This window comes from Aythya ferina (genome assembly GCF_964211825.1).
Source record: "Aythya ferina genome assembly, chromosome: 2".
Classification (NCBI taxonomy): domain Eukaryota; kingdom Metazoa; phylum Chordata; class Aves; order Anseriformes; family Anatidae; genus Aythya; species Aythya ferina.
This window is the reverse complement of record NC_140297.1, coordinates 43756764-43769287: the sequence shown is the minus strand read 5'-3', so window position 1 is coordinate 43769287 and position 12524 is coordinate 43756764. Positions and strand designations below refer to the sequence as shown.

The 12524-nt window shown below is 45.9% G+C and overlaps 1 protein-coding gene across 1 annotated transcript in view; it reads right to left on the bottom strand.

The window, feature by feature from the left end:
- The window catches only part of CMTM8 (CKLF like MARVEL transmembrane domain containing 8), a 33597-nt gene extending 23137 nt beyond the window's left edge, over positions 1-10460 (bottom strand). The window contains exon 1 of the mRNA XM_084510120.1: positions 10086-10460. Within this exon, the coding sequence (XP_084366246.1) occupies positions 10086-10259 (174 nt within the window). The 5' untranslated portion in view covers positions 10260-10460. The remainder of the gene's footprint in view (positions 1-10085) is intronic.
- Positions 10461-12524: the final 2064 nt, after the last annotated feature.

Genomic DNA, 12524 nt, shown 5'->3' with positions numbered 1-12524 from the left:
AAAATGCTTGGAAACCTTATTCTACATTCCCGTCCTTACTTTTGCTGAGAAGAGGAACAGGGAGAGTTCTTCAAATATACTGAATGGAATGAAGAAGATGTGATGAGTAACATGAAAAGCTGGTTATCATTATTCCACTCATTTAAAGTCTCACCATTCAACTATAGTGGTGTCTGTGTCACATTTTTAAAACTGTTTTTTATACATCTTTGCATGGAGGTCATAGTTCAAACAGAAGTCACACCACAAGAGCTCCCATCTCGTCAAGTGGCTCATTATCTCCTTCTTGCACACTGTCTTTTAAAGTGAAATGAATGCAAGAATTTACTCAAAACAGTAAGGATTCTTGTTTTCCAAAACTAAATGTAGTGTTTCTCAATGACAATTATATTTTCGCCCAGTAGGAATTTTATTTGGTATCCAGACTCTGACAATAGCCGAATTCCTACGCATTAGGACAAAAAACAATAATAATAATAATAATAATAATAATAATAATAATAATAATAATAATAATAATAAAGACTAATAATGTACTGATTTGTACTGTGCTGCATCTTAGTCATGCCATAGGGAAGAAGAAATATTTTTGTCTTGGAGGTCAACTATCAATCTACAACAGTACATAGCTGTTGTGACTGTACCGTACGTCCCAATGAACATTGCTTATGCATGCAGAGAGGCTTCAAAACAGAAATTCTAACAGAAATCCTACTTTTCCACATATCCCAGTTTCTGATATTGAAGAACTTGTTAGCCTTTTTCTAAAGTCTTCCCACAAGATAGTGGTAGGTCTGATGAAAACCAAGTCTGTCCAATCTGCCCAGTGCCTGGAGCATTTAGGGTTAACTCAGCCAAAAGCATTTGGTTTACTCAAAAGAAAGCACCTTCAGCAATGCCAGAACCAAACGTGCCACAATAATTCACCCACAGCCTCCTGATGAAGACCTTGGGAAGCAAACCTTCAGCACGTTGCCCAAAGCTGCTGGGCAAGAAGGCTTGAAGGAATAACGGGACAAAAGCAAAACTAAAAGAACTTAAAAGAGTTACAAAATTAGGACAGGGACAAAGAGGCAGAGGAGTGAGCGAGCAAGAGGCAGGCACAAACACATGTTAAAATACCTTCCAGTTAAGCGTACAACCCTGCAAGAAATTAGGTTTTTCATCCATCTTCATTGTATCCCTACTAAATACACATCACGGCACAGTCTGTAATGACACGGCCACGTACTTTCCTCTTCTCCATATCACCACCTGCATGCAGCAACAGAACGGGTAGCAGCCCTCAGAATTTTAAAGAGAGTAAATAAGGTCAAAAGTATCCACTTCTTGCCAAATTTTGCTGGAAAAATGCTTTTTTTCCCCTCACATGGCACTGCGTTTTGCCTCTTCCGAACACAGCTCTTCCTGGCCTGGCTGCAACTGCAAATAATCATTTCTTTTGCCCCTCGGACCCAAAGTCAGAGGCCCGGAAAACAAGGAGAGAAGCGAGCACACTGGAAGGCCAGGCTTACTCACCTTGTTTAGCATCACACAGGAAGACGGTGGAGATAAAAGTCAGATCTTCCAGGGAAGCTATTAGCCAGGAGAGCATCTTTTCTCATTGAATATTAAACTAAGACCAAATCAATGCAGATGCTTCAATTTGGGGTGTTTTTCCCTGCTGTGGATGCAGTAAAAATGCCATCCTCCCCTGTACATATCATGGCTGTGCCCTGAGCCTACAGAAGGCAACTGTGCATTTGTTTATGCCTTCAAACTACATCAGTGGTAGCAGGCACCCAACCACAGTCACCTTCCCCTCAGCTGATCCTTGTCAGGCTCTGCCCTGCAGTTGGAGACAGCCAAGGCTGCTTTTATCAGCTGAAGTGCCATTTTAAAGACACCTCGCAGAGGTTTGCCTTTTGTTGGAGGCTTCTTTTGTTTGCTCCCCTGCCCCCCCGGTGTTTTAATTCCTGCCTGCAGCACCCTCCATGTCTCTGTTTTTTGAGTTTCTCCTGTAGTTCCTCGTACTTCTCTCCAAACTGTTCAGCCTTGCTCAGCTGTTACCTGCTGCAGGAGCTGCAGCCTTGGCGAGAGCGCTATTGTTGAAGAAAAGGGATGATGCTGCTAAAATACACGTTAAAGAAACTCTTTAATGTAATGGCTACACACACATATAAAGGGGAAGAAAAAAAAAACCCTGTTAGTGGCTGTCTCATTTCAAGGCTGAATAAACAGAGCCTGTGCAGAATCACCATGAATCTATTTAAACACAGGCCTGGGCAAAGCAGCCCCACTTGGAGCTGATGACACCAAGCAGGCCTGGTTTTGGGTATGGAGCAGAGGCTCTTGACAGGATCCCTTTCAAGTTGTGCACATCAGGCCACCAGCTAACCACAAACAGAGATTACCAGAGATGAGGATCAGACTGCTTTTCCCAAAAGGCCTCCCTCCAGCCCTAGGCAGGATTTTTAATAGATTTATTCTTTATAACCAGATTATGATACATCCAAAGACCGTGACAACAAATTGCTGCTTATCACCATGCTTACTTAGACCATCTCAGTTCTACAAAATCTGATTTTAGTTCATCTCAGACTGGCCCAAAACCATTGTGGCTGCCCAGAACAAACTGCTGGTACAACCTCCCTGTAATGACACCAATTTGATGCAACTCTTTTTGTTTTGCCTCGGAGGTTTTTATCCCAGCAAACCTGTGGTTGCACCAGCACCATCCGCACACACGTACCTTGGAAAAATGAAGAGTGTAAATGCACATCCTTGTATTTGGTAGAAGTGCAGTCGTGCCCAGGACAGATCCGAGTCTGTGTAGTGATCTGGTAAGGCCTGGATCCAGCAGTAGTGCATGAGGAACCGAGCCCCAGCTCTTTCATTTCACTTGGTAAGGTCAGCACCAAGCCTTCCTTTGCCCAGCCCCAGCTCCCATCTGGTTCTCCCATTACTCGGGCCCTCCTTCTCTGCAGTTTTAGCAGTCCTACACCCCGGCCACTCCTTCCAGAAGCAGGCAAATCGGCATAGCCCCTTCCAGAGGAGTTGGCTCTGAGCACTGCTGAGCAGAAGCACCTTGCCAAAGCTCTGACAGATGCTGAAATTTATTTGCAGTTCAGCCCTAGAAAAGAGGGCTTGGTGCTCTTCCTGCAGGCGCTCTTTCTACTGCTTTTCCGGAACAGAAATGGGAACGAGTGCAGAAATACGTCTCTGTTACTATATGTACTTTACCCAAAAGAAAAAAAGAAAAAAAAAAAGAAACTAAAAAAAGACCATCACACAGATATATGCAGGGCCATTAGAAACTGAATTTATGGCACCGTTATTCCCAGGAGAGAAGAAGCTGAATGAGAAGGCACTCACCAAGCGAGGGGAGCGCATCATAATTCCTGCTAGGTTTTTCCACTTGCAAGGGCTCAGAGTCCCCGTGAGAATTTCTCTTTGGTTTTGAGAACTGAATATTTAAGAAGGATCCTTGTGCCACCGGTGCTTTAACCCTGCCTGTTGCTGTGCTGTCGGTGTGGGATGGAGGGCAGAGCAGGCTGGGCAGGCAGGCAGGAGGGCTTCCCTCACCCGAGGGCAAGGAGCGAAAGGCACCTGCTGCTGCTGTGGAAGAAGCACTTTGTTAATGGCTCAGACCAGGGGTTAGAAACCTGGGGGACTTCTATGGTTTTGCAAGAGTCCCGTGTGACTCACAGCCCATTAACCTCCTTGTCTTCCTTTCTCTGCTTGCATGTGTATCACCCTGCCAGCACATGCACCTCTTCATCATGCACGGCGTGGAAAACTGTTTCTTTGACAGGCACGCACTTCTTTAAGATCCTCTCACTTGAGGTCTTACCAGCATGAAATAAATCACTCTGAGGAGAAGGCAGGAGCCCCAGTGCAGAAAAGGGAAACCGGAATGGGACATGAAGGGGAAAACAACCCCCAAACACATAGAAAAGAGACAAAGACAAGTACAGTTTTTGTATCCAATTCAGGAAAGAAAGCAGCACCAGGAATCTCCATCATTTTCTGCATCTGACAGTACCACTGCCCACTGTCTTCACTCACCTGTCAGGTGACACACCCAGCCACAGCACCATGCTAAATCTCAGCAACTCGGAAGCCGTGCCTATTCCATCAGAAATAGTGGGAGGACTGCACATAGACAGACACCAACATCGACAGAGGCTACTGGAGGCCAAAAATTATTCAAAACTAGCGTTGGGTTACGTGAGAATTTTTGTAGAGAAAGGTTCTCTTCTAGAGGTTAGCAGGGGTGAGGGAGAAGGAGCTGATTTATAATTACTATCTACCCTACCACAACATCGATGCTTAAGTATGTCTTAGAGTGTTCTTCTCGTGAAGAGATAATGACATTTCACACATAGTTCACCTTAACCTTGAGGTATGGAGAATATTTTGCATTTTTGACCTTTTGTCAAATATCAGCACTCACTTTCAGAGGCATTTTCATCCTCATACCACGTTAGTCCCAATAGTGCTTCTATCTGTGCTTGGAGCACATTCCACACCACTTCCAAGGCTTCTGTTTTCTTGTGTGTCACCCAAGCGCTTCTCTCCTCCCAAGGAAGCACCCTGACCTCACCCAGGGAACAAAAGAGCTTTAGGAAACAGAACTTTAAAGAGTGATACGATCCTTGAGAAAGCTGGAAATCACACGGATGTGTGTATCCACTACACCAAGGACGGCACGGGCTAGCGGTGGAATGACAGCACCCAAAAAAAGGGAGAACTGATGTCAGTGAGAGTTGTAGCTGATCAAGAGCAAAGGATAGAGCCTGGGCTTTTGTTTTCTTGTTTTCTTGTTCATGTGCAGAAAGATGAAGCTAGTGGATGAAGTGGTAGATGACTACAAACAGCTTTAACGCTGTAATTCAAAGTGAATCATTTTCAGAGCACGCGTATGCGCGGCTCTTCTAAGCAAAGCACTTGTTCGACACATCAGAAGATGCCTCAGTGCCGTCACCTTCCTGCAAGCAGACATGCCTTGAGTGCAGTATTGACTGCAAAAGGAAAATAAATAAATAAACCTCTACTGTTCCAGGTGGAAGACAAAGTCTTTCTGCTCCTCAGGTAAGGGAAGGGGCTTTATGACTCTCCCGCTGTGTGTCCGCGGGCTGTCCTAGAACTGGAGGTGCAAGAGCACGGTGTCCAGGCAGAAAACTGAACTGCAGTCAGAGAAAAAGCTACATGCAAAGAGAGCTTTAAAAAATAAGCACAACTTTTGTCTTGTAGGCTTTTCACAGTACATGCTCCCACTGTATTGTTTTTCCTAACATTTATATAATTTTATTGCTAACAGTTCAAAACCCGAAAATCTGCTAAAGGTTTTGATGCATCTCTTAGGCTTTTACTGAGGGAGAAAAACAATTTTTTGAACAAACACTTGGAAATTACCAGTTGTTCTGTTTTTGGAACCTCGGTATTTCAAGTCTAACTTGACTTTCAATGCCTATTTAATATTCTGAGGCTCACCGCTCTGCTGGAATAACTAAGTTAAACAAGATTTCTTTCCTGAATTAAGCCTTCAAGGGTTCATTTGAAGAATAAAGAAACAGCAATCAAAATTATTTTTATTGTCCAGAAATGTAAAGTCTGAATCCCAATTTTAGGCGGTGCCAATAATGTAAATAACTTCCTATCAGGCTTCTGTTTCAAGCACATATTTTTTTCTGGGCATTTCACTCAAAGAATAACGCGTGGAACAGCATAAAGAATCGCGACTGCAATCACAATTTCCTCAAAATTACACCACCACAAGCTTTCACTTGCAGCTGCGGCATAACAACCTTCCAAGCCGTTTCCAGCTCTGTAATATTTGTTTTTGCCGTGGACAAATAGCCATCACAAGCCCTAAAATCACCCGGGCGAGTTTAAGAGAGACACCGTATCTAGCAACACGCTGGTGTGAAGCAAGAGTCTGAAGGAATCAATGTCGCTGTACTAGAAAGTAAATATTTTTATAACTACATCCATAGCAACCACAAAACTCTCCACTTCTGCAAAGTGATCCATAATGCTTGACTTGAGAAGCTGATTTAAAGCGCTGAGGAGGTACCACTAGCCACCATTTATCTTAGCCATAAAATTCCCAGGAAGACAAATATATGGTCTTCCTGGGCCATCACTGTACAGAAAGAAATGCTCAAAAGACATCTCTGGAAATTGCTGTATTTGCTTCCTTTGAAAATATAAATCCCCCTTTTTTTTTTTTTTTTTGGGGGGAGGGGGGGTTGCACTATGGGAATAAGCATCCCTTACCTTCTACAGGATGTATTTTTACTGCAGCGCTAACTCAGGCGATCGACATCTGAATTAGGGACTTTATGTACCGTGCCCTATGTCTCACGCACTGCTTTTCACCAGGAGGTCTCGGTGTGCCTCACCAGGATTTGTATCCATATTCTACAAATAGAAAAGTCATTCGGAGAAATTACGGCGATGCAGAGAGATTCATTCACCTGTCAGGAGCCACCTGGCCAACTGGGGCCAGTGAATCCACGTTTCCCCAGCCAGAAGCCACTGCCCCGTTCAACAAACATCATCACTTCTGCACAAAACTAATGTGGATAAGCTTCCACACACCAAAGCTGTGCTTTATGCCTGTTCCCAAAAGCCTCAGTGCTCGGAAAAATGCACCCAGTGGCATTTTCTATTGCTCTTTGCAGTGAAACAACTGACCCCAGCTCTTTCCCCAGTGGATGGGAAAACCTTGCATGCCCTCTGGTCTCAGACGTAGATGTAAAAGGCCCAGGCAATCTGTCAGCACCAGGTGATTTACAGCCCACGCTTTAATCTGCAGTCCCGTGTTCACCCCAGCTGGATGTGTGCAGGGCTACAACGCCCAGCTGAACCAGGCTTGGGCACACAGCTCTGTTACTGCTCAGTTTCCGTGGTCAGCTTCACCCCAGATTTATGCTGGCTTTAAAGCTACACAAAGACAGGTAATACCTCATCCGTCACAAAGCCTGTCTTCGTAAAGCTAACTCATTTTGAACGAATTGGGAGCAGCAGATCGGATCAATGGCAGATCAGCGTTTTGCAGCACTGCAAAGAACCTCTTTGGAGGAGAGGGTAACTCTGAGTTTACTGCCTCTGGTTAGCAGCCCGTCTGGAAACGCACACAGCAGCTGCTTCATCTTCACAGCACCCAAATCGGGGAAGAAGGGGCAAAACCTGCTCAAGATCCTTCATTTAATGCACTGGAAGATTTGACTGTGGTAACTTCCTGCTTTTCCATTCTCTTTGGCTGGAGAATAGCAGAGATTTGCTCCAAGCCCCTGGCTTAGCTTTAACATAGCATCCTAACGAAAGTCTGGTCTGGCTGATGAGTAGCTGCAGGGCTAAAATACGTTCCTAAAAGCAGCCCTCTTCCCGGTCCATCTAGCAGGTGTCCCCAGAGCAGGGGCAGCAGAAGCACGGGTTGCATTTACCACAGCTGATGCAGCTCGGAGCTTGGTGCGCAGACGGAAAGCCATGTATCAGGCTGTCAGCTCCTGAGACTGAAATACAGACACCCACATCAGTCCGTCCCATTTACAGGTCTACAACTTGTTAGCAGAAGGACCGTGCTGACAGCTGAGTCAGTGCTGAGGGTCAGAAACACCCTGCACAGCCAATCTGTGCAGGCAAGCCATAACTTTTGGATGTATGGGATGATCGTAACAGGCAGGAACTGGCTGATTCACGGCCAATTTTGAAATCCAGATCTTGTGGAAAGCTCGTCATGCTCTGCTAAAGCATGGTTCCTCTCAAAAAAGAGGAAATATGCAGAACTAGTGGAAAAACTTTGACCAAAATCCACTGCCCAATACATACATACATAAATATAAAAGCCATTTATTTGATTTAATAACTGGTTTCATTTCATCTAAAGTTAATTCCATCTAAAAGTACTCATTAAAACGTTGTTAATTTTCCTTTAATTTAGCAAAACATCCACTCCACCTGCTCTAAAATAAGCTGGGTTAAGTCAAGTGATTAAAATAAGAACCAACAGTATTGCCACAACGACAGTATCTAGCTATACTCTACTTCCATAGAGCCTGCCTTACTGCTTTTTATACTAAAATTGTCTTCCATTCTCTCAAATACTTCTTTAGAAACCAGGATAAGTTCAGTTACTTCAGAGACTTCTCTTAGCTCCGTTGGCCAGGGATGGCATGTCTTCATGCTGTTGGTCAATACAAGTACGTAAGAGGAAGTTGGCAGTGGAGACACAACTCTGCCCTAGCCTAAGTAATCAGGTAGCTTTGTGGTTCTTCCTGAAGCCGGTAAAAATGTTTTCCCTGAGGTACTTTTGAAATTTAGACCAAAATTGGCCCTCAGAGTCAATATTTGAGGGACTCAAGCACTCAAAATGGTGGCTGAAGAATCATCTTACAATTGTTCTGCAAGTCAGGAATGGCTGATAGGAAACAAAAGCCTTTAGAAACCACCGCTGCTCTGTTTGGAAAGGAAAGCTACACAAATATTCTCTCCTGTCAACCCAGACTGGAAAGCACTCTTCCAAGGAACAGTCAACAAGAGTCTGCCCATGTCTCATGGCCATGTAGGTCAACATAAGCACAGCTGACATAGCTTTTGTAGCCAGATTGAATGTGTGGTATTCCAACAGGGGCACCTCTCCCGTAATTTACAGTCTGGATCACTCTTCAGATAAAAGATGAGACAGATTCAGTATTTTGTTGCAATTAGTAACTGGAAAAGAAAAGAAAGCAGCTTTTCTTTCGAAAACTAACACTTTATTCACGGATCCACCACAGCCCTGCCAGCAAAGCATCCCCTGTATTTAACAGCTGAAACCTGCCTACAACGAACTGAACTACGTATTAATGACTGCCAGCAGTCCCAGCGATGCTGCCAGACAAGTTTCCAGCTGGCTGCAGACGCTGCCTCCACGCGCTCACCACTCCTTGTCCGCACGGCAGCGGGCACCTTGTCACACGCATCCTCTCTCCAAGGGCACTGCTCCAGCCGGAGGCTCTGTATCGCACGTAAGCCCAAAGCTTTGCTTGGTTATTTTACTTCAAAGCCAGCAAACAGAAGTCATGCCACCGCCGGAGCGAAGCTCGATACTTTCAAGCCTTGGAAACGAATCTGGTCTAGTCAGTAATATTTCCATCATCATCAAAGCCCGCAGCATCACACAGGAAACTCAAAAAAAAACTGGCCAGGGCAGCAGACTCTTTGAGATCCTTAATTATTAATAGCGTAGATGAGCTGACTTAAAACAGATGTGCTGTTTTTAAGCAGAGATGCTGTGTACCTGTTGCTTAACACACTGATCTGAGGGGCAGGCATTCCCACAGAGCAGCCCCGGTGCTGTATTTTTTGCTACCTTCCACGAAGACAAGCGACTAAACCCCATAGTGTGCCCGTGTGTGTATTCGTTCACACCTTATAAAGCACCTGCAAAAAAATAAAACTATTGACATATCCAAAAGGCTCATATCCCTCTTGGCATATGTGTATCTATCTAATCACCAGGAGCATAAGGAAATGGTTTTTATTGACCTACAAAGTGAAGATAAGTTGCTTAATTAACTCTCGTGTCACAGCTATCAGTGCACCGTAAACTATAAAGCGTGTACAATCAATGTCATTAAGAAAAGCCTCCAAAAATCAGTTATCAGCCCAAATTTCGCCCGCTACAGGGGCTGACGGTACCTCAGGGGCTGCGGGAGCCCACAGGCTGCTCGCCCCGTGTTAGTTGTACACAGGCTGGTAATTTGGAGGTGCTTTTACCGAAAATTTGGAGGTGCTTTCACCGATAATTTGGAGGTGTTATCACGGAAAATGTGGAGGTGTTTTCAGCAGGCGGGAGCGCTGCCTCCCTCGGAGGGCTGCCCTGTGAGGGAGCAGCCCCGCGGGCGCCTCACCTGCGGGCACCCACCGCCTCTGCTGCCTCACCCACACCGCTGAAACGCCTGTTTACTTATTCCTACACGCATTTTTTGCTTCTTCCAGGCGGCGAACTGAGTGAAAACAAAACAGGGCAGGAACGTTTTACAGCGATGACCCGAAACCACGTCCCGTCCACACACACACACACACCCGGAGCCCCCCTCCCCGGCGCCACTCACGATCTCGGCCACCATGAGGAGCCCGGGCAGGGTCCGCAGGAACTCCCTGTCGTAGGCGAGGGTGCTGGAGCTGGCGGACAGGTTGGCGGTGAAGGAGCTGCTGGTGGTGGTCACCGTGTGGGACCGAGGGCGAGGCGGCTGCTCCTGAGGCGGCGGCGGCTGCGGCGGCTCCATGCTGGGCGCCGCGGGGCTGCCCCGAGCCCGAGCCCGGCGGCGGGGCGGGGGCAGCGGCAGGGACAGGGACACAGAGATAGGGACACGGGGGACAAGGAGAGGGACAGAGGGACAAGGAGAGGGACACGGGGACACGGGGGCAGGGACACGGGGGCAGGGGCGGCCGCCTCACGGGCGCCGCCGCCGCCCCGCTTTGTGTGGCCCCGGCGCCGCGGGGAGGAGGCAGGGCCCGGGGGGAGCAGGGCTCAGGGGGACCCCAGCGCTAGGGGAGGGTCCCCAGGGGGGCTGTGTGTGTGTGGGGCCGCCTGAAGCCGCCTGACTGTGGGGTGTTTGGGAGCTTGTAGTCCCACAGAGGGTGAGATGGGCTGAGAGAGCCTGTGGAAGAACAGCCTGAGGAGACAAACCCGTGGTCGGGCGCCATTTGGTGGGGCCACGCTTGTCGCCCACCCGTGTGTGGGCAGGGACACGCGGCGGTGGCTGTGCTGCAACCCTCTGAGGGGTGAAACAGGGAGGCAGCTGGGATCTTCCGTAAAAATACCAACAAAAACAAGAGTCTTCAAGTGGCGTAAAACCCTTTAGAAAAGGCAAACCCTGCAGGACAGTGGAAATGGAAAGTATGAGGTCGTTATTTGTCTGCCACCTGACAGCGTGGAGCTGTTCCCTAACCTGTATTTTTTAGTACTTTCCACCTTTCTCCTAAGCATCCCCTTAAAAATAAATCATTTCCGGGTCATTTCAGACCTTTTGGAGCAATCTTCCACTCCACAGAGAGCAGTACAGTGTTTAGCAACAAGCCAGCAGGTTATGTTTCCTTTCAACCTTCAGGAATTCTCATTAGCAAAGCATTTGGATGTGGCAAACTCAGGGAAACTGAAGTGTTTTCCATATGTCTGGTGGCTATTGTCCTCGACTTGTTTACTGCTGCTGGCCTGCTGGCTAACAAAGGCTGGATTTTGCAGTATTACCTTGCAGCAGGGGAGCAAACCAGCTGGAGAGGGAGGAGGAAGGTGCCCGAGTTTCTCCCAGCAATAGGGGAAACGGGAATTACCCAAAGGGATTGCTGCTCATATGTGATTGTGCCTAAGTGTGTCACAACACAGGCTCCACAGGGGTTCTTTGAAGGTGTCACTCACGGGCACTGGTGGCTTTTTGAGTTAAGGTGCCAGAAAAAATGTGGCAGCGTTTTGCAAACACGAGCTGCAGGCCATCAGAATGAGATGCGTATGATATAGAGGTGCCTTGCTTTGGGAGGAAAAACAGAAAGACCATTAACTGAACCACACGCTGAAACCTTTAAACATAACATCTCTGTCGTGATTAAGAGATTCTACACTTTTTACCATTTTTTTTATTGTGGCGTTATTTGCATTTCTGATTGGTTGCACTCCTATTTTACCCATTTTTTTAAATAAGAGCTGGGATGTAATAGGATGTAAATAAGAGCATTTGACTGCAATTCTGTTAAAGGAAAAAAAAATACATCTGTGCACTGGTCTGCTTAGAGACTAGCTTCAACTGGCTTGCAAATAAAAAGTGTGTTATCAGATCGCTCAGTGCTGCCATGCTCTGCTCCAATGCCAACACCACTTTGTGATGCCCCTGTTGCTGTTCGTGAGGATCCACTGTAACACACTGATTTTATTTCTCCAAATGACACTTGTCTTTTCAGTTTTCCATCCATAAGATCAGTAAGTGAGGAAACATGGGGCTAAAATTCATGCCCATAGCAATCAGTATGAGTTTAAGAATGATGATTATTTAATGTTAAATAATCATGTTAAATTAATGTTTAATAGCAATGTTAAATAATGTAAATTGAATTATAATTATTTAATTAAAAGACCTTTGTGTGGATTCCGACTCTGTGCTTATTGGCGGGCGGCACCAGGCATGAACCTACAGGTAACAGTTTGAGTAATTCACATCACTTTCCTTTTGAGAGCTGATTTATTTTACCATGTATGTGTTTCCAGGACATATATTCAGTGGGCTTAACTTTGATGTATAGTACTAAAACTGTATATTGTGCTCACTAAACTTCTGGAGCTCAGTGTTGTTTCTTTTTCCACCACACATCAGACTAAGATATTTCATTGCTTTAGGTCTTTATGTCTATCATTTGAGCATCCCAGGTCCTCTGAAGAAAAGTAAAACAGAAACACAAATAGAGAGGCATTTGTTTGCTGTTTCAACTATATTAAAACTATTAATATAGCATACTTTATTAAAAAGTCTGCTGAAGAGGTCAAATATTGGGACTAATTC